Here is a 24,397-nt window from a genome sequence, read left to right as displayed (position 1 = left end):
TGAGGAAAAAAAAAGTGTGCAACACTGATGAAATATCACATTTTCATCATTTCGGTGAAAATGAATTCAAAGATACACATTTTATTTCACTGAGTTGATGAAATAATTGAGATTTTAAAAAAATAATAATAATAATAACCTATTTAATCAGTTTTATGATACAGATCACTTTACACATCAATCCAGTTTTAAAGGAGACGTTTATCACTGATCCTCCAGACTTTTCTCCAGTGTATGTTTCCAAAAGACCAAAAACATTTCACAGGTGAAGAACAGTGCCCTGCATCCATAAGTGGAATCTGGTTGTTTTTAGACATGATCACGACTGGGAAGACACGGCTATTGTAACCAAAGGCGTTCTCTTCGGCTTCTGTCGGCTCCTTTCGGCTCTTCTCGGCTCCAGTCGGCTCTTCTCGGCTTCTCTCAGCAGACTGTCATGGCGGCTCCCTGTCGCAGCTTAAAGTCACGGTGTCAGGTTGTTTCCAGGTGAAGGTGAGCAACAGAGAAAACGTCCACCTTCAGGTGAGTCAGGCCAGGTGAAGGTCAGAGGTCAGATGCTCATACAGGGCTTGGATTACATGTCACATGTGTACAGTAGAAGGTCGTGTGTTCGATGTAGTCAGATCGGTCATAATCAGCGTGTTCACACATTTACCTATTGAGCTCCACCTGTTTAATGTCAACTTCACACCTTCGTCAGCTGATTTCAAGGCTTTGTGTGGCCCGTTCCAAAGCACTTTACCTCGTTAGATGTCGGAAACTTCCCACCTCCCAGCACTTTGGAACGGGCCAATAAACATTAAACCTTCACCCTTTTATCGTAACGGTCCAGATGAACCTTCATCACCTTCATCATCTGGTTTCACTTTGTTTTCCTGTTTTCATCTGTTTTTATCCAATGATGTGTTTTCAGGACCAAACCTGAAACCATCTGACATTTATGGAAAGAAACACAGATATTGATGCATCTGATGAACTGACTTTGTCTTAGAAGAGGTCATTATATGAACCTCCATCTAACCTCTGACCTCTCAGGTATGAATGTGATGTCATCAGTGATGGGCGGGGCACGGCGACTTGTCTGCTCAGAGGTCAGATGTGAGCTCCTTGGGACCCTGCTGTCTGTACCCCGAAGTTCCACCCCCCTACTCATCCGTCAACAGAGACATGCCTCTAAACAGGTGAGGTGTTGGTGTGTCCCACGGTACTGTCGCCTTCCTTTGTCTGATTGTGGATCGCCAGGCAACCCAGAGTCCAGGAGGACCCAGTCGTCTTCCTCATCTTCATAATTTATATTGTATGTTGTTGTTTGTGCAGGTCAAAGGTCAGAGGAAGGAGCCAAAGATCCAGAAGGTCAAAGTGAAAGTGGACAAACAGGAAGTAGAAATCAGACAGAGGATGACGGCAGCGGCTCTTGCTCAGGCCATGAACAAAGACTTTGGTAAGGAGGTGGGGTCACAGTCTGACGGCAGGGAAGCCGGGTCACAGTCTAATGCTGGGGAGGTGGGGTCACAGTCTAATGTTGGGGAGGTGGGGTTACAGTCTGATGTTGGGGATGTGGGGTCACAGTCTAATGTTGGGGAGATGGGGTCACAGTGTGATGGCAGGGAAGCCAGGTCACAGTCTAATGTTGGGGAGGTGGGGTCACAGTCTGACGTTGGGCAGGCGGGGTCACAGTCTTATGTAATGTTCTCTCTGACGTTTGTGTTCAGATCACGTGGTGGAGGCGCTGCTGAACACGACGCTGGACGTGGACTCTCTGGAGCCAGACTCAGTTCTTGAGGAGCGGTGGATCAAAGAGGTGGTGTCCCGGTCTGGGATGAAGTTCAGGTGGGCTAGAGTGAACGAGAGCCGAGAGCGAGAGAACCGGGATGCCGTCAGGAGGTGACGCACCTGAACACTTTAGTCTGCGTAGACTTACCCTGACCACATGCACAAATACAAACACATCTGGTCCTGTTAGACCCTCAGCGGACCCATCCTGCCTGGAGCCCCGACCCCCTGTGGTGACCATCATGGGTCATGTGGACCACGGGAAGACCACCATGTTGGACAGTCTGAGGAAAAGCCAGATTGTGTCCACAGAGGCCGGTGGTATCACACAGCACATTGGTGCTTTTTTAGGTAAAAACACTAAAGCACCATCTCCTGCTCTGACATAATCATTACTGGGATTTTAATGTGGTTTTTAATTTTGTCTGTATGCTGTCACAACAGAAAAAGTTAAAACACAAAACATTTCAGTATTTTTATTTGTTGAACAAGAACAAAATGAGTCTTAAATGGTAAAACCATGACTACAAGTTCGTCCATGTTATCCTGTTTCATCAGTTTTTATTTTTTCATGACAGTTTTGTCTTACTTTGTCCTTTTAACATCTCTTACGAATAACTTGAATCATTATTTCTTCTGCTTCCATTCAGTACAAAACTTTTTAAACTTGTAGGAATGATGGTTTAATGTGTATCATAAATATCAATATCAACTGGTTTGAACATTTTGATTATGTTGGTAGGTTAGGTATGTTGTAGGTATGATCATTCATTCATTTATTTGACAAAAAAATAGCAATAAAAAAATATTATCAAAAGAAAATCTAAACAAATTTATACTATTATACAAAATAAATACTTAATGTAATAGCAGTGTTAAGTAAACACTATTTAATACAATTTTAGTGTTATTTAAACATTACTTATTTAAAATTAGGGAAGAAGTTAACACTTACCGTATTTTCCGGACTATGGAGCGCACCTGAATATAAGTCGCACCTGAATATAAGCCACATCCACCAAATTTTAAAAGAAAAAAATATTTGTACATATAGAGGCCATACCTGACAGGTGTCCACATTGTAACATGAGATATTTACACAGAAAGATGGTAAACAGAAAGATTATTTAGATATTTATTTACATACCTTAACTGCTTTTTTCCAAACAGTGCCTGTAACACAGCAGTAAAACGGCAGTAACACGGCTGGTTAAAAAACCCAGAAAAGTCACTGATCGCGATCTTCATCTTCCAGCCTGCGCGCTGAAGTCATCCTCTTCAGTGTCGGAGTTGAACAGCCTCAGAAAGGCTCCGTCACACACCTTCTCAGTCTCTCTTCTTTTGTCGCTCTCAATGGCACTTACGTGCAGCAGCTCTGTTTCCTTCTTGGACAGCCAGATCAATTGCTTTTAACTTAAAAGCTACATCATATGCATTTCTTTGTGTGTTTTCCACAATGAGGGTTTGTGCATGACACGCAAAATGATTGTTAAAAGTTAAGCTTAAAATTTCTCCTCTTCACATCACCTCTTCCACCTGTCTGTCTCGCTTTTGCCCTTCCTGCTAGAGTGCCCCCTGGAGGCCGTTAGCCCTTAAAAATCTATACTTGAGCCACATCTTTGTTTAAGCTGCAGGGCTCTAAGCGTGAGAAAAAAGTAGTGGCTTATAGTCCGAAAATATGGTAATTATTCCCACAACTTTTCAATAAATCACATACTTAAAATATTTCAACCTCCAGACATTAATTGAAACTGCAAATACATAGTTAATCACAGCCTCAACAAAACAATGGCCATAAAAAAAAATAACGATAATTTGATAGATGGATAGAATAAAATTACATTATTTATTCATCTTCTGAACCGCTTTATCCTCAAGGGGGTGCAGAAGCCTATCCCAGCTACCTATGGGTGAAGGCAGGGGCAACAACATTGTTACTAGTACTTTTTTTTTTCCCTCACACCCACCGATATTCTAATATTTTAGTCTCCATACCTCACCCAAATCATCTGTAAGTACATCTGACTAAACTGAATTCTATTTGGACATTGTTTTAACTTCATGTTGATAAAGTTCCATAATTTCATTTACAAACAGAAACACTAAATCTCTTGCTAGTTCACACCCTTATATTCTTAAAACAATATAATCTGTGGTTTCCTTCCTATTAATGTTTTATAGTCTTTGGTAGTTGCTTATTTTGTTGCCTTGAACATGATTTGTGCTGTTTGAAAATTAATCTCATCTTTGAGGGATTTTTTGGCTTTATTGCCTAAAACAGAGCCTGATCAATGATTCACAGACTAGTGAACAAAATGAAATTAATTTAATATTCAATGGAAACTTTAAGTAAAACATTAACATTCTCTACTTTCTGTCACTGATTTTCTTTTCCAGTTCAGTTGCCAACGGGTGAGAAGATCACCTTCCTGGACACCCCAGGTCACGCTGCCTTCTCCTCCATGAGAGCCCGCGGAGCCAACGCCACTGACATCGTCATCCTTGTGGTGGCAGCGGACGATGGCGTCATGAACCAGACAGTGGAATCCATCCAACACGCCAAGAAAGCAAAAGGTACGAGCTTTCAGCACTGACCACGAAGACCTCAGCGACCCATCCTATAAACACATGTCAAAGACACCGCAGGTTGGCGTAGCTGACCTTGACCAATGAGCAGATCCACAGTGAGCTACATCGTCTGCTCATATTCAGTTTGTGTCTGTACTGTGTTTCAGTTCCCATCATTGTGGCGGTGAATAAGTGTGATAAACCTCAGGCCAACCCTCAGAGAGTCAAACAGGAGCTCCTCACCCACAACGTCGTCTGCGAGGAGTTTGGTGGTGATGTCCAGGCCATCCACGTCTCTGCCCTTAAGGTAATGCCAGAAGAACCCGGTGAGGCTTCCTTCAACACAAACCTCATCATGAATTCACAACATGTAGAGAAACAGAGAATCATGGGAATGAGTTGCACTGAAACACACAACAAAAATCAGAGGTTAGACTGAGTTAGACTTCAGGACACTGACCACATTTAGAAATAGACCAACGGCATAATTATCTCCTTATGAGGTTTTGAATTCACAACAGTTTGTCTCTGTAAACATAACATTTCCATTGCAAATACAAAATAATTAGCTTTCTTCCACTTTTGATTACAGATTTATATTACACCTGTGTCAGTGTTTTATGTAGATAATTCATTGGATAAAATCTGCATCATAGAAACTTCATCCAAACGTCCTGTTCAAAACAACTCCAAAAAGCAGGAGAGAGTCATGTGATGATGTTGTTGCCAGGGTGATAACCTGCTGGCTCTGGCTGAGGCCACAGTGGCATTGGCAGAGGTTTTGGAGCTGAAGGCGGAGCCTCACGGTGCTATGGAGGGACTCATCATTGAAAGTCGCACTGATAAAGGCAAAGGGTGAGTCCTACTCCATCCAGGCTGTACTAGGGTGATACTGGGGTATACCAAGGTTATAAATTTAGCTCCAGGTCTGGAATATTCATCTACAGGTTACACATTTAACTCTGGTTCTGAATTTCTCACTGAGGTTTTGGGTTTGTCGTGGCATCTCAGGCCTGTTACGACAGCAGTTGTCCAACGGGGGACTCTGCGACGTGGATGCATCCTGGTAGCAGGAAAGAGCTGGGCCAAGGTCCGCTTCCTGTTTGATGAGAATGGCCGAGCAGTGACAGAGGCAGGGCCAAGTGTTGCAGTGGAGGTGGTTGGCTGGAAAGAGCTGCCGTCTGCTGGAGAAACCATCCTAGAGGTGGAGTCTGAGGTAAAACTGAAGTGAACTGTGACTAACTTGTTTCAACTGCTCTTTGACAACCTAAAGGCAGTAACGATGTTTGTAAATCTGATGTGAGGAAATGACAATTTTTAGTTGAGTTTCTTAGTTATAGTGACGTTTTGCTTTATATTATAACTGTTTGAGGCTTTGTCTCCATGGCAACTCCTGCTGAAGATCTTGGGTACTGTAGTATTTCATGTTGATGAGTTTATTTGAAAATGTTCTTTTGCATGAAATGAGAAATATAGTTCAGAACCTCAGCGGAGTGAGGACAGAGCCCTGAGGATCTCCACAGTTAAAAAGATGATATCTGCATAGTTCTTTTACATCTAGGCTTTACAACCTTAAATGTCCTTAAATGTGTTTTTCTTCTTGTTGGATGGCAGTTTGCCCATGTGATTTATGTTTGTGGTCATGCAGCAGCGTGCAAGGGAGGTGGTGGAGTGGAGGAGATATGAGGAGGAGCAGCAGAAGCTGAAGGAGGAGCAGAGTGCCATTGAGGCCAAGCAGCAGCTCCACCTGCAGGAGTACCGCCGCGAGAGAGCAGAGCTTGAACACCTGAGCTGGAGACAGAGGAAGTCTGCTCTTTACCGAGCCAACAAGACCAAGTTCGCCTTGAGAGCCAGTGAGAGGTATCAGAGAGACGAGTTGATTCTGCCAGTCATCATCAAAGGTATGAACCGGCCCACTTTACCTGTGATTGGTCGATTATATTGAAACACATCACACATTTTACACTGGTTTGTATAACATTCCATTAAAATAAACAAAAGAACAGTAAACCCTTGAATTTAGTTTTGTCTGTTTTTTGTTTGTCGTGATATTTCTTAGTGATGGAAAAAAGGGTTCTGTGAGTTAAAGTTAATGATGTAAATGTTGATGAAAATAACAGTATTGTGTTTCCTCAAATGTAATAAAACTAATGAGTTGATTTCTAAAATATATGTAGAATGTACATTCGTGTTAAATTCATCTAATAAAAGGAAAAGGTCAGAAAACTATAGATACTCATGTAGATCCTTGTAAACTTTGAGTGCACTAATGAATTATGTAAGATGACACCACTCAAGATTCACCTGATTGTCACACCCTGCCCCCTCAGGTGACGTGGATGGTTCGGTGGAGACCATACTCAACATCCTGGACAGTTACGATGCTCAGCATCAGTGTCAGATGGAGGTCATTCACTTTGGTGTCGGCGATATTTCAGAGAACGACATCAACATGGCAGAAATGTTTGCAGGTACACACCAGAGTCCTACACGGGTCCACTTTTCCAAACCCACCCCCGTCTGTACCCGGAAAGCTGGGTATCACTACCAGCATTTTTTTCCCTAGTCCAATCCACACCCACTTGTACCCGCGTACAATTACACTCGCGACCCGACCTGACCCATGATTAAACACATTGTCTACACAGTAACTCACTTTTAACGGCTTTATTTTGGCTAAAACGCACTAATATGTGCTGTTCAGTGGCATCTGTGGCCTGATGTAAACGGAGGTGAGGCTCACTTCACAATAAAACAACCCAACTGTGGATCAACCACAGTGAAATTAGATTATAATCATTAAATGTCCTGGAAATTATTTCCATCCACAAATCTTTTTATTTTTTCACTTGTTTGCCTGGTACCTGCCTGCATTTCATTTAATTTTACCTGTACCCATCAAGACCCAGTGCAGGACTTTGAGACACACCCACATCTTCTCTGATTGGTTCAGGGTTGACTTGATCACCTTTGGGGGGATATTTTTGATATAAATGATATAAATGCAAACATTACTCCACCTGTAGTTTTTCAGGTGTTTATCATGAAAGATTAAAAACCAACCTGTCCAACTGACACTTTTCTTTGCTTGTTTTTCCTGTTCATGTCTTGGTTTTAACTAGAAAACAGATGAGTTTGGAAACTTGATTAGTGTTCATTATATCCCTGAAAAGGAGTTTTGGAGATATAATGGTTTTACCCCGACCATCACCACTGGATCCGCCACCACTGGATATCTTTTGTGTGATAACAAGGACAGATTTGGTTGGATTCCTTCTCCCTTGATAACCAACATAGGGAACCCCTAGTGGAAGAACCATATCGATTTCAGCTTCTCTGAGTATTATAAGTCATCCAAATGGGGGCACTTTAGTTGGAAATCAGTTTTTTGGACATAAACCAAGCAATAATAGGTTGATTGAGATTAAATTTGGTTCATATTGATCATCTTACAAATGTCTGTTTTCTTCCTACCATCCAGAGTTCATACGGTGTCATTTTCATTCACTAGGTGGAGTTTTGTGGGAAAAATTGGTTCTCTGACCATTATTCTGCCACTATCAAGTCGATGTAGCTCAAATTGAGTTCATATTGATTGTCTAACAATTGTCTTTCTTAATAATAATAATAATGGATTGGATTTATATAGCGCCTTTCTAGGCACCCAAAGCGCTTTACATTATTGACCCATTATTCATTCTCTCTCACATTCTCCCTCTGGTAAACTACCCTGGGGCAGACTGACAGAAGCGTGGCTGCCATTTTGCGCCTACGGCCCCTCTGACCACCACCAAACATTCATACACCAGTGTGGGTGGCACTGGAGGCAAGGAGGGTGAAGTGTCTTGCCCAAGGACACAACAGACTGACTAGGACAGAGCGGGATTCGAACCGCCAACCCTTCGGTTATTGGACGACCTGCTCTACCAACTGAGCCATGGCTGCCCCCCATGGCTCACTCCCATTCTTCATGCCACTACCTTGAGTTAACATAATGTCATATTTTGACACCAGGTGGTATGTTTTTTCCAAATGATGGGGGAGCAGAGGATTGGGGAAATTTCGGGGATACACCCTTGCTGTCGGCCCTCGATAGTGTGAGCCTTGTTTCTTGACCTGAAAGGCTGGACAGGTCCAAGTAGTGTTTGTTTTTTCTCCTTTAGGTTCCATCTATGGCTTTAATGTCGGTGTCACTAAATCAATACAGCAGCTGGCGGTGAAGAAAGGCGTCCCTGTGAAAATGAACTCCATCATCTACAAGCTCATCGATGACCTGAAAGACGAGCTCAACAGCAAACTGCCACCACTCGTCACCGAGAACATCATGGGTGAGTGACTGCCCTCCGTCCAAGCTCAGTTCAGGCTCCGGTTCTGTTCCGGTTCTGACTGTTAGCTCTTTCTAACCAGGTGAAGCCACTGTCGTTGCCATGTTTGATGTCACAGTGGGGAAGAAGAAGGTGGTGGTTGCCGGCTGCCGGGTCCAGAAAGGACAGCTGGACCGACGCCTCCAGTTCAGACTGATCCGAGGCAGGGACACCATCTGGGAGGGTGAGTAGGACCAGAACCAGGACTGAGATCTGGGACCAGGGTCAGGGTCATCGGTTCACATCCAACATGACAAATTCAAACACAAAACCATTCTAAAAAATTTAAACAAAAGTGTAACGAAGTCGTAACCGGATCAGAGTTTGGATGTAAAGTTCTGATTCACATGTTGGCGTGAAGTTGATTCTAATTATTCTCACTGTTGATTTATTTTAAGTCACAATGGTTTAATCATCTGAATGTTAGTGATGTGAGGTTCATTCGGGTACAAATGTCCAACTTAAGACTTTTCTGCTTCGAGAATGTCTCAGGGCCTGGACTTGGTGTGTTTTGCTGCCGTGTTGGCCCACGCTGTGGTTTATAGCCGTTCTTCTCTTTCAGGAGCCTTGGTGGCGCTGAAGCATCACAAAGACGATGTTCAGACGGTGAAGACGGGGGTGGAGTGTGGTTTGTCGGTGGATGGAGATGTCGATTTCAGAGCAGGAGATGTGGTCGTGTGCTTTGAAGAGGTGGATGCTCCACAGGTCACGACCTGGGACCCTGGATTTTGACTCCCATCATCCTCTGCTGCTGCATGACGAGTATACTGACTGACTATAAAGCAGGGATTAAAGCAAAAATTTTTCATCTGACTGAAAATTTTCTTCTGGTCAAAATCTTTGGCCACTATTTAAAATGATGCAATACAATACTACTATAGCGTACAAGTTTATAGTCAAATTTGGCAATACTGTAAAACACACTGAATGGGGAGAGTGTACAGGTGTAGAAGATTAGTAATATGGATAGAAAAAATGTCATGAGTGGTATTGGTGGGGGGGTCTGGGGGTCCTCCCCCAGAAAATTTTTAAAGCTTCAGGTCAATTTTGGTGCTCTCTGCTTAATTTTAAAGGGTATGAAAACCTTTGAAGCAAGTGAAAGTAATAACTAGAAGAAAACCTTTCTGCAAAAAATGAGTGAAAAACTTTTTATTTAACAATTTAGGAACTCCTAAAACATAACTTCAACTCCAACAGCACATGAATTTTGGGGAAAATGTCTGTGTAAATGTAACCCAAACCAACTAATCTTCAACTTCTCAGATTGATGGCGGATCAGGATTTTTTTTTACCATTGGAACCAAACAGAATTTTCTTGTGGCAAACTACGCACATGCACGCACCAGGCTGCTTCATTTTTTTTTGCACCATGATCTAATTGGCCCCTATGTAGCTGGGATAGGCTCCAAGCGACCCCCGTGACCCTAGTGAGGATAAAGCGGGTTCAGAAAATGAATGAATGAATGATCTAATTGGAGTTCTATCGTCTCCCTTCTCATCAAGCCATGCCCACCTCCATCTATTTTTCACGCATCTCTCAATAGTTACCACTTCAGCACCTTCCTCTACAAACGTGTCCATGATGTATATGCTAGCCAAAATAATCTGTACGTGGTCAAACCTGCGTCCACAACCCACTCCCGCCAATATCATGTTCTCTTTTGATTGGAAGAAATTAGAAGAGAACAGAAATTATATTCCGTTACATATACTCTCTGAGGGTATGTAAAATATAGTGGCTTTGCAAATACCAAGGGTGTTACTCATTCATTCAGTTTTATCTTCGTACTGTACCACACAGATAGAAATAAGATGCTAAACGGGTCAAAATAAAGCACTTATGCAGTCGGGCACGTAACCGCGTAAGGCCGCGGCGCGCACAGCCGCACGCACGGGAAGGGCACACACACACACACTAGTCATATACCGGCAAGAGGAGATAAGCTATGAACCCAAACATGAAGGTACATGTAGATCAGTTCTGTCTTCTTCCCTTTTCGCTGTGGTTCTTTCATAATGAAAGCTACTTGTTAGCACTAAACTAAAGTTAGCGTCTGGAGGCTGAACTTCGGTAAAGCTGAACTTGTCCATGTGTTTCTGAGGCACAGAATGAGCAGCGTTTCCTTCCAAACATAAATAGTCATCAATTTATCCTCCCGACATAAAAAAAAGAAGTCATCTTATTATCATCACTGTTAAACCTATCAGACCCCTGTGCGTGGCGTGTCTGTGTTAAACACCTGCAGACCGGAACCGAGGTGAAGTTAGCAGCGGGTTGGATATTCGACGGACATTCAAAACCCATCGCCTTAGGGACTATCAATAAATTACTGCTCTTAATGTTTTTCTTCAATAGCTTCTCAGTCATGTGACCCAGAGACTCCAAACCTGTCTCAAATTATTATAATAAAGAGGACCTTTGGGAAACACCACTTAATATTTCTCTTCAGTCTATATTAATATTTTTTATGAATATTATTCATATTTTTATGAAAAAATGTCTGTTTTTCTTCAATAGCTTCTTAGTCATGTGACCCAGAGACTCCAAATCAGTCTCAAATTATTATAATAAAGAGGACCTTAAGGAAACACCACTTAATATTTCTCTCCAGTTTATATTATTTTTTATGAATATTATTCAAATTTTTTAATAAAAATGTCTCTTTTTCTTCAATAGCTTCTTAGTCATGTGACCCAGAGACTCCAAACCAGTCTCAAATTATTATAATAAATAGGACCTTTTGGAAACACCACTTAATATTTCTCTCCAGTCTATATTAATATTTTAATATTTTTTAAGGATATTATTCTTTTTTTTTTTTTTTACAAAAAAATGTCCTTTTTTCTTCAATAGCTTCTCAGTCAAGTGACCCAGAGACTCCAAACCAGTCTCAAATTATTATAATAAAGAGGATCTCTTGGAAACACCACTTAATATTTCTCTAGAAAATATTAAGTGGTGTTTCCTAAAGGTCCTCTTTATTATAATAATTTGATACTGGTTTGGAGTCTCTGGGTCACATGACTAAGAATCTATTGGAAAAAAGAAATTTTTTCATAAAAAAAAGAATAATATTCATAAAAAATATTAATATAGATTGGAGAGAAATATTAAGTGGTGTTTCCTAAAGGACCTCTTTATTATAATAATTTGAGCCTGATTTGGAGTCTGTGGGTCACATGACTGAGAAGCTATTGAAGAAAAACAGACAGTTTTTGTAAAAATTATGAATAATATTCATAAAAAATATTAATATGGACTGGAGAGAAATATTAAGTGGTGTTTCCTAAAGGTCCTATTTATTATAATAATTTGAGACTGATTTGGAGTCTCTGGGTCACATGACTGAGAAGCTATTGAAGAAAAACATTTTATTAAAAAAATATGAATAATATTTATAAAAAAATATTAATATAGACTGGAGAGAAATATGAAGTGGTGTTTCATAAAGGTCCTCTTTATTATAATAATTTGAGACTGGTTTGGAGTCTCTGGGTCACATGACTAAGAAGCTATTGAAGAAAAACAGAAATTTTTATTTAAAAAATATGAATAATATTCATAAAAAAATATTAATACAGACTGGAGAGAAATATTAAGTGGTGTTTCCCAAAGGTCCTCTTTATTATAATAATTTGAGACTGATTTGGAATCTCTGGGTCACATGACTAAGAAGCTATTGAAGAAAAACAGACATTTTTATTAAAAAAATATGAATAATGTTCATAAAAAATATTAATATCGACTAAAGAGAAATATTAAGTGGTGTTTCCTAAAGGTCCTCTTTATTATAATAATTTGAGACTGATTTGGAGTCTGTGGGTCACATGACTGAGAAGCTATTGAAGAAAAAAAGAGAATTTTTTTCATCAAAAAAGAATAATATTCATAAAAAATATTAATATAAATTGGAGAGAAATATTAAGTGGTGTTTCATAAAGGTCCTCTTTATTATAATAATTTGAGACTGGTTTGGAGTCTCTAGGTCCCATGACTGAGAAGCTATTGAAGAAAAACAGACATTTTTTGTAAAACATATGATTAATATTCATAAAAAAATATTAATATAGACTGGAGAGAAATATTAAGTGGTGTTTTCTAAAGGTCCTCTTTATTATAATAATTTGAGGCTGATTTGGAGTCTCTAGGTCACATGACTGAGAAGCTATTGAAGAAAAACAGACATTTTTATTTAAAAAAATATGAATAATATTTATAAAAAAATATGATTATGGACTGAAGAGAAATATTAAGTGGTGTTTCTGAAAGGTCCTCTTTATTATAATAATTTGACACTGGTTTGGAGTCTGTGGGTCGCATGACTAAGAAGCTATTGAAGAAAAAACGAAATTTTAATTAAAAATATGAATAATATTCATAAAAAATATTAATATAGACTGGAGAGAAATATTAAGTGTTGTTTCCTAAAGGTCCTCTTTATTATAATAATTTGAGACTGGTTTGGAGTCTCTGGGTCACACGTCTGAGAAGCTATTGAAGAAAAAAGGAAATTTTGTTAAAAAAAATATGAATATTCATAAAAAATATTAATATAGACTGGAAAGAAATATTAAGTGGCGTTTCCTAAAGGTCCTCTTTATTATAATAATTTGAGACTGATTTGGAGTCTCTGGGTCACATGACTAAGAAGCTATTGAAGAAAAACATATTTTTATTAAAAACTATGAATAATATTCATAAAAAATTTCAATATAGACTGGAGAGAAATATTAAGTGGTGTTTCCTAAAGGTCCTATTTATTATAATAATTTGAGACTGATTTGGAGTCTGTGGGTCACATGACTGAGAAGCTATTGAAGAAAAACAGACATTTTTTGTAAAAATTACGAATAATATTCATAAAAAATATTAATATGGACTGGAGAGAAATATTAAGTGGTGTTTCCTAAAGGTCCTATTTATTATAATAATTTGAGACTGATTTGGAGTCTGTGGGTCACATGACTGAGAAGCTATTGAAGAAAAACAGACATTTTTTCATAAAAATATGAATAATATTCATAAAAAATATTAATATAGACTGAAGAGAAATATTAAGTGGTGTTTCCTAAAGGTCCTCTTTATTATAATAATTTGAGACAGGTTTGGAGTCTCTGGGTCACATGATTGAGAAGCTATTGAAGAAAAACATTAAGAGCAGTAATTTATTGATAGTCCCTAAGGCGATGGGTTTTGAATGTCCGTCGAATATCCAACCCGCTGCTAACTTCACCTCGGTCAGACCGGAGCACTGCAGACCTAGGACAGCAGACCCAGACCCAGGACCACAGACCCAGGACAGGATCGCGGTGCCGACTGGACTCCACAAAACACGTGGGGAAGTTACTTCAATATGACTCCCCCCCCCCTCAATTTTTCCATTTGACGGAAATCCGTCGTGGTGACGGAGAACTTTAATCCCTGCTATAAAGACAATAAAAACAAGTGATGCATGGGCCAAACATCAGCAAGGGGCGGAGTTCCCCTCATTGACGAATTATGTTTATGCTTTATTAAAAGATACTGTGATGAATCTCAAACCTCACCTGTTTCTCATTTAAAGACAAGTCTTAAATCCATTTAGTTCGACATGTTTAATAAAAGATGGAGCAGAAACAGAAACACATTTCACATTTTTAAAGAAATGATAATCAATGAGAAGGCCCTTTTTAATTGGTCAGAGCTCAGACTAAAACTAAAAACCAAAACTCACAAGGTTGAAAAACGTAAGAATGCTTCCTGTTCACCAGCAGGTGAAGCCAGAACCACTATGACCTTTGACCTCTTCACTTCCTCTTGGCCTTACTGGGCTTGGCGAGCAGCGCTGGGTCAATCTGATCTGCCTTCATTCCTCTGATAGCAAAAAGACGGGCAGCACGCTCCACCAACGTCCCGCCACACTTCAGCCCTCGAAGCATCAGCTCCTCCTTCAGAATGTCCAGACCCAGAGCCTCTAACTGCTCCACACTCTCCACCCCCTGCAGGTCCACAGGGGAGTGCTGTTCCCCCGCTGCTGCTTGGGGATCCACAGGGGGACTCAATTCCCTCGCTGCTGCCTGGGGGTCCACAGGGGGTTGCTGTTCCCCCACCGCTGTCTGGGGGTCCAATGGGGGGCTCTGTTCCCCTGCTGCTGCCTGGGGGTCTACAGGGGGGCACTGCTGACAGGGATGACAAATGTAAGTGTTCCTGTCGACAGTTCATCACTTATTGGATCCAAAACATCAGATGTTATTAATATTTGATTTTAACACATAAAATATTATTATTTCCACATCTGTTCATGTTGAGCTTCAGACTTCATGAAAACAGTGATGTTCAGACCTGCTGTGAACTGGAACTGGCCTCTGCAGGTCTGGATCTGGGTTCAGGACTCTGGTCTCTGGAGGATCTGGGGGGTGAAGGTAAACTGAAAAGATGACCAGAATTTACCAGAAATTATTTTGTGAGAAGCAGAAACTAAAAGATGTTTTTGAGGAGCTGCTGCAGAATCTGGACTCTGTGGACCATCTAGACCTATGGAACTATGTGGACTAATGTGACCAGGATCACCAGAACACTTCCATTTGTCTGCAAGATTCACATCCTGTCTGGACTAAGACACTGACTGGCAAATAAAATTGATAAATTCACCAATAAATCACAGATCTGTGTGAATTTTAACATGTTCATGTAAATCCACAGATATTAACCCTGTGACTCAACGTCACTTACCGTACTGTGGACGCCACTTCCGTCTGCATTGCCATGGCAACAGCTGCACCACTGGACGTGGACAGAGACTCCTCCTCTTCCTCTGAGCTCAGCATCTCATCCATACCCATCCTGTAACCATGACAACAGACTCCGTCACCTGTTAGGACTGTTAGCTGTTGTTCAATCAACTGATTTAATTAATCAACAAATGAACAACTGATCAATGAGTCTGTTAATTGCTCATTTGGTCTCATTGTAGTTATTTTTGACTTTAAGTTAAAATGGGTGTAAATAAGAGTTTTGTGTTTTTGTACAAAGACAGAGTCGACCTGAGGAGATGAAATGTCCAGTTGTTTTCAAGACGATCACACTGATATTTAATAAAACAATTCATCAATGAACTGAAAAATGAAAAAGAGTCAGCAAAATAATGGACACTTAACATCATCTGCAGCTCTGTTTTGTGTCTGTGTCCATCTCTCACCACAGACAGGCGGCTGTCCTCTTCTTCTTGGTGACCAGCGGTGTGTGGTTCTGATCCAGGTTTGGTCTCTTGGACCCGTTGCAGTCGTTCACCTGAGCGCTGGACGATGCCTGTAGACCTGAACCCAGACACACTATGACCATGTGACTCTGATCGCACAAGTACTGACCAACAAACTAAACCAACACTGTCACTTCACTGAGACCATGTTGCCACAACAGTGGTTCTGAATGTTCCACTTCTGGATCTGAGGAACATCCTCAAGTGTTTGTCATGACAGAAAGAAGAAATTTATCATCTCCATTTTTTTTTTCCTTTTGCTAATAATTTAAACCTGGATAGAAACAATGACAAATGACGATAAAGATTCAACATCCTATCCAAGTCTCGTCTGTAGACAAACACCCGTGAACCCTGAAGTCCAGCAGCTGCTGAACCATCACTTCACTGTTTTTCTACAAATATTACATTAGTTGTATACTCTGTCCATTTACAGAGGTTCAAATTTAATTGGACAATGACCGAATCACCTTCATGTCCAGATGATTCCTGTTCCTGGTAATTCTACGACAAATGAAGCAGATAAAAGGTCTGGAGTTCATTCCAGGTGTCGAAATTACATTTGGTATCTGCTGAATTCGCAATGAGGTTCAAAGTGGAGTCAATGCAAGTGAAGGAGGACTCAGCTGAAACAACTAAAATATCAGATAAAGGAAAACTATATGAGTTTAGGAGGAAAACTTTCTACAACATCCATCCAAGTCCAGAACACACCTAAGGAGGTGGGCATGTCATTATCAAGCCTTCATGAATGTAAATACAGAGGGTTTAACAACAAGGTATGAACCACTGGAAACATCAGGAAGGACACATTAGAACCAGAATGACGGAGAATGAAAGGATCAACTGATCCACATCGGACCACATCATGTGTCCAACATGTGGACAGTGTTATGTCATGACCATGTGTGGACACCAGTGGAACTGATCAGCAATCATCGACAAACACCAGTGTCCCAAAGGAACATGAATTCTGAAAGATACAGATCTTTCCTCTGATCACATTCACACAAATGATGAAACACTGACAAGAGGGAAATGGATAATGACCTAAAACATACTGTAGAATCAGCTTTAAGAGCCTTAGAAGGTAAAAAATGGGATGTTCCCTGCCTGATCTCAACCCAACAGAGCAGCTTTTCAGTTCCTGATGATTAAACTGAGGGCGCAAAAACCAACCAACAGCAGCGGATGAATGCGTCTGTAGTAAAGACTTGTAAAAGTATCAGCAGGAGGAAACTCAGCATCTGGTGACATCCATGGGTTCAAGACTTCACAGGGATTTACAGCAAGCAATCCTCAGATTTTATCCAGTTACTGTTGAGCCTCTAAAAATGGACGAACTAGGGTTAAAATGGTTGGAATTATTTAACAGTTTATGTGATATTTTAATTAAACCTACTGAATTAAACTTCAAAGTCCAGTCTGGTTTTTAGTTCAGATCCACAGGGGTGTTGAACAGGGGAAACATTACAACACTAGAGGTACCATCCAAATACTTATGGACATGAGTGAATGTGGTTCTCACATGTTAAAGGGCTGATTCCAGCTTCTGTTTGTGTGAAATTGATTTTCTGATCATTCCTCTAACTCAAACCTTGGCATTTTGCAGCCCTTTGGTCATTCCAGTCCTGCCCGTGTGAGGTCAATCGTACATTAGAAAGTAAATGAAAAAGTATTTATACCATGCATTCAATTCAAATGTGTTTTTTTTTTTTTTTTGAAAAGGAAGCTTTTATGATTTACACATGGACGTGTATGTGTGCGTACCTGTGAGCCCGAACAACCTTGACATGTTTAGCTTGAAAAAACCTGAAAGTGAGGTTTTCTGACTAAGCCTCAAAATGTCAGCTAATGCCAAAAAAGGAAGGCTGATACGGAATTATATTTAACTTTTTATTGGTTTGGCCCTTGGTTAGGCCCTCCGACACAACTCTGTTTTCTCATGTGACCCCTTGGAAAAATTAACTGCCCACCCCTGCTCTAACTCGACCTGTGCATAAAACTCCACCCACACCATTTCTCCACCACAGTAGGCCCCTCCTCCTCTGACCTTTGAGTACTGAGTCCTCCAGTCTCTCTGACAGGTTGTGACACTGCTGCTGGTACTCTGTGTCCATGAACTGGTGTTTGGGTTCAGACAGTTTCCTCTGCAAGCGCTCCAGACGCCGCTGCTCCTTCTCAGCCTCGCGATCAGACTGTTTCTTCAACCACTCAGCCATCCTGAAGACAGAAGACAATGTAAGGGTGGAGGACAGAGGACAGGGGTAAGACATGGTGAAAACCAGAGCCCGACCGATATGGGATTTTTGGGGCCGATACCGATATTGGGAGCTGAAAAAAAAAAGCTGATATCCAATATATTAGCTGATAACCAATATATCAGCCAATATATATATGAAATAAGAGCGTTGATATACACAGAGTATAATAGTCTTATAATAGATAATGGTGCACATGTGTATTAACAGTTGCATAAATCTTTGTTTCTTTCACAAAGATAATTTACACAACTTTAAAACGCTGTATAATAGTCTTACATTAGACTAGTATGGGACCCGTGGAGAACCGCAGGTTGTAGATATAATACTTTTTATGCTGGGGAGAGCAGACTTTAGGGAAAAGATGTGTGTCTATATTTTATAAGTAGTGACATAAAAAATGTTTGATAAATCATTCTTTAAAATGTAAGCAACAATTATTATACAGTATTAATACCTTGGCGCACCAGCAGAATGAAATTGTGAGGTACACAAGAAGCCATGGACGGGGGTGGGTGGTGAATAGTTGGTAAGATGGGGGGATAGATTAAATTCAATATGAGTGAATATTTGCAAAAACCATTCAAGTTTATCAGGTTAAATATTAAATATCTTGTCATTGCAGTGTATTCAACTGAACAGAGGTCAAAAGGATTTAAATTCATAGAATTACATTTTTATTTATATTTCACACAACACCCTGCCTTGAACTGGGGTTGTAATCACACATTCCAAACTGTTGGATGTTTGTCTTGTCTTTTACTCTTTTTGGACGTTTGTGTCTTACTCTTTTTCGTGGTTGACATCTCGGAGGCGCCGTCCACTCAGGTCTCGGCACGCCTCACGGTTTGTCGTCTTCTCGATCTGAGCTCCAAGAGCACGAAGCATTGACCCAAACCCTACAACAGCACATCAGTACCACAGAGGAAGAGACACAGAAGGTGTGGTTTAGGGAGGGTTTTCTCTTCTTTTACGTGTGATTCCAAATACAACTAGGCTAAAGCCCTCCCTGCTGTCTGGCAAATCCTCCTGAGCAGCCTATAAGACACATCATGGCACATCATGTGACGCTTCTGAAGAAGGCTATAGGAAGTAGCTGAAATTTGTAAAGCAGGTAAACAATTGCCCCGGCTGATAAATTAATTACTTACATTAGCGATTTCAATACGTTTTATGTTGTTTCCTTATTCCTTGATTCTGTTTTGTTCTTGTGCTACTGAGACATCTGTTAGCTATAAGTGACTGATTATCACAGATAAAACAGACTGAACTGACCTCCTTTCCCTCCTCGGAGGCGGGGCTCCAGGTGATAGACACCTCCATCCTGCAGGGGATCCTCCAGGTGTGACAGACGGCCGTTACAAGTGATGAAGAAATCCAACGATGAGACACCCTGAAGGAAAACAAACATGATGTCATACAGCATACATATATCATGTCCTCTGGACCAGAACCAGCCATGGACCTTCGCACTCAAATCCATGATGCAGGAAATGACCACAGACTGATTCATCTACACCAAGAAGAAACCAATAACATAATGTCCACGATTCACAACAAATAACAGCAGGTTTTTCCACCACTCCACTTGTTTGTTATTTTCAATTTCTCTCCAAATTCAACAAACTTATGAAGCTGATGAGATGTGTTTTACAGGATGGTGATGATACAAATCCAGTTCTGAAAAATGGTTAATCAAATAATGACAATAAAAGGTCATTTCAGGTTTAACAACCTCAACATGTTATCAACATTTACTTCAGTGTCTAAATCTGACATGCTCATTCTCTAGAGAATTTTACTGGTGACAAACTTAATGAGGGATGTAAAAAGGAGACAAAGATGGGAAATGGGGAACGACTGCTGATACAGATGTTCTTCATCCCTTTTCTGTGAAGGGAAATCTTCTTTATCTACACAGAAATAAGGTAAAGTCATTCACCTTGCATCATTCTCTTAATAATTGTAATTATTCAGTAACATTCAGTGAAATTCATGACGCATATATTGTAACAACAGAACACGAGGAAACTGCTTCAACCTGTGGGTAAGTTTAGAATCAGGACAGAAAATCTACACCTTACTCTAATCTGAAAACCATGGGTTTTAGTAAAAATGGGAGTTTGAGTTTATGGCATGAAAATTGAATTCTTGGAATTTCCCTTGGACATAGACACCCAATGTGATGGATTTTATCTGATGAATGTAAACTTGTTCAGTTTGTGGTTCTGTATAAAATCCTAAGGCTTAGTTTCAGTTCTTTTAGCTGTGAACAGTTTGTCTGTAAAGGAGACAAATGTCTTCAGAATCAACATGATGGAATCTGATGGACATCAGACCTCAGGCTGGATGATGATGATGTTACAGGTCAAATCTGTAATTATTCAGTTTAGACTCTAAATGTTCAGAATCCAGAGCCGCACAGACCTTGACACCATAAAATGTTGTTTAACGTCATTTATTCCACATTACGTCTCACTTTTAAAGTATTTGCCATCTTATCTTTTCCTCTGAAAACGACTTGACTTTCAGTCAGATTAAATAAAAGTTAAAGTTTAATCGTTTGTGTCCGTTAGCATTAGCTGACATGCTAACCAACCCGGATTAAACTCGCTCAGACCGGGCTCAACCCCAGGTCCAACACTCACCGTCTGCCGGGTGACCCGGTCCAAGACGTCTCCCACCGCGGACCCGGTTTGGACCGTAAACTGGGCCTGGGTCCACCTGAAACACGGGGCACAGATAATCACCTGCATCACCTCCAAAAGCCCACCACTACGCTTGCGGAAGACCAAGGTAGTGGCTCCGACCCACTTCTTCCCTCAGGTTTCACGTTACCACAGCGCCCCCAGCTGCGGAGGCGACGACGAATGACACATCCATTAGGTCTCCATTAAACCATGAGCTGGAAATAAATCAAGTATTATACCTAACACAAGAATTTATTATACAATGATCATAATCATCAGGCACGTGCATACATAGGGCCCTTGCCCTTTTTGCATCGTAGAAAAAGTGCCCTTTTTACTTTTAAAAGAAAATGGCTGTATAAAAATGCCACGGTTATCTACCGTACGCATTTCCTTGTTATAGCGCGTACGTGTGTTGAGTCGGATGACGCTTCTCTGTCCGCTGTCTCTGACTGAGGGGCGGGGCTTCCCTATGCTGCACGCGCACATGCAGAGAGAGAGAGAGAGAGAGAGAGAGAGAGAGAGAGAGAGAGAGAGAGAGAGAGGTACAAGCCGCGGTCACATCTCCACTGTGTAGTCCCTGCACAGATGAGACGGAACAGTGGATTGACTTCAACCTTTGTGGCTTATGAAGCCCCCCCTCTCTAAAATTACTTGAATGTATTGAATCGGAAACAGGAGGAATCATTCACTCCACTTGATTTTACTGACAATTTACATTTGTTTCCAGATATTCAGTTTATTGTGCCTTTGCTGCTGTGACTGTTTCTCCAGTAGGAACAGGAAACTCAAACAGCAGTCACAGTAGGACTGTTTAATGTGTAGCCTGGACTTTTTTTTTTTTTTTTTTTTTTTTTTTTTTTTTTTTTTAATGAAAGCTGCGTTAATGTGCACCTTGGGAAAAATATCATATTAGCCTTAGCTTACCAGTTTGGAAGTTATGACCCGGTTTTGGGGAGTCGGGAAATTGTTCTAGTTTATTGTGTAGCTAATCTCAGGTCTCAGACTATGTTAGCTATGCTATATTAACAACAAATCATTGAGATCAACATGTTGACTGCAGTCCTGTAGGCATGCAGGCTGAACTACAGACTAAACAGGACTGTTTTTCTAGTATTTATTTCTATATTTTTGTCAATGTTTCACAGTTGAATGTTCATGTGTTACAATCTTTATCTTCAACAATATGTAGCCTGATAAAAAGCCAATGTTTTATTGCTTTTTAGAACTGCAGCTGAATCGCGTGTCCTCAAAACCTCAGTATTATGATACATTTTGACAATAATTTGATGACACAAGAGAAACAGCAATTGCATCACTCACAGCTACACAATATACACAGCTATGTTGTTGTTGTTATCTATGGCTACTTTATTAATTTTACATTAAGCCACATATTGTGTTATTAAGGCCTGAAAAAAATTTGGCGCACACATACTGCCCTTTTGTGACTTTGAGCCCCTGCCCCTCTATAATCCTGTGCACATCCCTGATAATCATCAAATCGTTCAGTACTTTACTACTATGACAGATTTTTTTTCTTTAGTCATAAGCTATGATGAAACACCTGTTTTAGATTTGTTTGCTTGTATGTATATTATGTGTCAGATTTTTAAAATACATATATTTCATTAAAATACTTGTTTATTTTGTTATCCTAGTGTGTCGAATTGTTTTTCCTCCAATTGTCCATCCTTATTCATTATTGTTATCATTTGTGTATAATGATGATGATGATGGTTGTTATTATTATTATTATTATTATTATTATTATTATTATGTGACCAGATATCCACAGGGCGGTATGGTGGTGCCGAATAGGTGGCTGGGATAGGCTCCAGCACCCATGCGATCCTCTCGAGGATAAAGCGGTTCAGAGACTGACTGACAGACTGACTGACTGGTATCCACATTCGGGGGTTCGACGCCAAGGGGCGCTGTCGTAGACCTATTGGAGACCAACAACCGAAGTGGCCGCGGTGCATTGTGGGACAGACCTAAGATGGCGGCGCTGTATAAGGTCAGGTGTGTGGCCCGGTTTGCCCCGTTCAGGTGCCGGTTCTTCAGTTCCTCCGGGCCCAGTCCGCCCGACGGGGAGCAGGCCACTTCAGACAAACCCCGGTCCGGCTTCGCAGCGGCCTTCGACCTGCAGTCGGAGCTCCGGAGGGAGGCGGTGGAGGGTGGAGCGGCTTCAAGCGGTGAAGGCGCCTCCTCCAACGCGCCGCAGAACAGCTTCGCCTCGCTGCTCCGCCAGTCCCCGTTGGTCCAGATGGGACCGGCCCGGGACAAGGTGGTGGTGGGCCGGGTCTTCCACGTAGTCCAGGACGACTTGTACATTGACTTTGGGGGGAAGTTCCACTGCGTGTGCAGGCGGCCCGCGAACGGAGAGCGGCTGCAGCGGGGCAGCAGGGTCCGGCTGTTGCTCCAGGATTTGGAGCTCACCGGCCGTTTCCTGGGAGCCAACACCGACACTACACTGCTGGAGGCCGAGGCTGTGCTGCTGGGCACCGTAGAGACCCGGGAACCTCAAAACCGGGACTGAGCCGGAACCCGGAGTCCGGACCAGAAACTGAACGGAACAGTTTCTAAACTGATTAAACTGGAAGATGAAATATGGATGAAGAACAGGATGATCTAATTGTTAACCGCGTCAGAGACGATTCATCATCGATTAACGGTTTTATTTTGATCAACACCTGTGTCCATAATGGATTATCCAGCTTGATCTATTTAAGTAAAACTAAAAGAAATGTTGTGATTCAGGGGTTTAACAGGGTCCTAGTCCAGATCTGGACCCAGTGGACGGAGGAACCCGGGGCCAAAGCTCAGAGCAGAAAACCTGAACCAGGTTAATATGAAGACATTGATTCTTGAAAAACTTGTAATATAAAAAGTTTCATGAAGAACAAATTTGTTTCCATCGTGGTTTTCATTATAAACATTTGTCAGAAAAAAACCCTTTTCAAGCTGTTTCCATTTGTGTTTGAAATGAATCATCACATCAAACTAACCATGTAAACCCAGACCAGAACTCCTGCTCTTGTAAAACCCACATTAGCTTATGCAGTCTGTTTTATTTTTTGGCGATTCTTTAGTTAATTTCCTGATGGGATGTTGTGTGTTTCCTGTTTGGACTGGTTTGTTTTCTTGAAAACAAAACTGAAAAATAAGTAATGTTCTATTTATCAGATGAACTCAAGACTAGTGTCTCTACTGGTTTATCTTTGATCTCTCAGTATTTTCACAGTTTAGAAATATTTGTCCCAACTGAAACTCAACAGTAAACTTTCTATGCGTTCATTTTCACATCTACCTGTGCATACTTTTAGTACTGTGCAGGTTTGCGAAACATGTTTCCAAGTACATTTTTGGATGTCTTATGGTCTTTGATCATCTCACTGTGAACATTCATACAAACTGGTGAAATGTGTCATGTGGATGGTAAATAAAATCTGTTCCATCAGGTGAAGGTGAACAGGTTACATGACCTCAGGTGAAAACAG

The 24,397-nt window shown here is 40.9% G+C and overlaps 3 protein-coding genes across 9 annotated transcripts; 2 read left to right on the top strand and 1 right to left on the bottom strand.

Moving 5' to 3' along the window:
* The first annotated feature begins 398 nt into the window (after window positions 1-398).
* On the top strand, window positions 399-15,360 carry mtif2 (mitochondrial translational initiation factor 2). 2 transcript variants are annotated; one of them, XR_003936087.1, is made up of 16 exons: window positions 399-522; window positions 1,036-1,181; window positions 1,318-1,441; window positions 1,713-1,884; window positions 1,964-2,124; window positions 4,171-4,347; window positions 4,509-4,648; window positions 5,072-5,196; window positions 5,353-5,557; window positions 5,990-6,242; window positions 6,672-6,812; window positions 8,505-8,669; window positions 8,749-8,889; window positions 9,268-9,480; window positions 14,131-14,882; window positions 15,001-15,360. XR_003936087.1 is itself a non-coding variant. In XM_030141729.1 (15 exons), the coding sequence occupies exons 2-14, from the start codon at window positions 1,038-1,040 to the stop codon at window positions 9,435-9,437; spliced, it is 2,118 nt and encodes a 705-aa protein (XP_029997589.1). In that variant the 5' UTR covers window positions 399-522; window positions 1,036-1,037; the 3' UTR covers window positions 9,438-9,474; window positions 14,129-14,246. The 2 variants fall into 2 exon arrangements, 1 of the variants encoding a protein (XP_029997589.1); XM_030141729.1 differs by lacking the exon at window positions 15,001-15,360 and having other exon boundaries at window positions 9,268-9,474; window positions 14,129-14,246.
* Window positions 14,286-21,273, bottom strand: sde2 (SDE2 telomere maintenance homolog (S. pombe)). Of its 6 annotated transcripts, none has more exons than XM_030141775.1 (8): window positions 20,853-21,273; window positions 19,480-19,597; window positions 18,992-19,103; window positions 17,997-18,166; window positions 15,884-16,001; window positions 15,418-15,528; window positions 15,028-15,085; window positions 14,286-14,864 (listed from the first exon to the last, which is right to left on the bottom strand). In XM_030141775.1, exons 1-8 carry the CDS (start codon window positions 20,958-20,960, stop codon window positions 14,493-14,495), a joined length of 1,167 nt encoding a protein of 388 aa, XP_029997635.1. In that variant the 5' UTR covers window positions 20,961-21,273; the 3' UTR covers window positions 14,286-14,492. The 6 variants fall into 6 exon arrangements, with proteins under 6 accessions (XP_029997635.1, XP_029997602.1, XP_029997619.1 ...); XM_030141742.1 differs by having other exon boundaries at window positions 15,028-15,112; window positions 20,853-21,272; XM_030141759.1 differs by having other exon boundaries at window positions 15,028-15,094; window positions 20,853-21,272.
* A 1,594-nt stretch (window positions 21,274-22,867) lies between these two features.
* On the top strand, window positions 22,868-24,363 carry mrps28 (mitochondrial ribosomal protein S28). Its single transcript, XM_030153188.1, has one exon. It carries the CDS (start codon window positions 22,897-22,899, stop codon window positions 23,434-23,436), a length of 540 nt encoding a protein of 179 aa, XP_030009048.1. The 5' UTR covers window positions 22,868-22,896; the 3' UTR covers window positions 23,437-24,363.
* The last annotated feature ends 34 nt before the right edge of the window (window positions 24,364-24,397 follow it).

The sequence above is a fragment of the Sphaeramia orbicularis genome, chromosome 1 (assembly GCF_902148855.1).
Source record: "Sphaeramia orbicularis chromosome 1, fSphaOr1.1, whole genome shotgun sequence".
Taxonomy (NCBI): domain Eukaryota; kingdom Metazoa; phylum Chordata; class Actinopteri; order Kurtiformes; family Apogonidae; genus Sphaeramia; species Sphaeramia orbicularis.
Note: the sequence above shows the minus strand (reverse complement) of the source record. Positions and strands in the feature narration are given on the sequence as shown.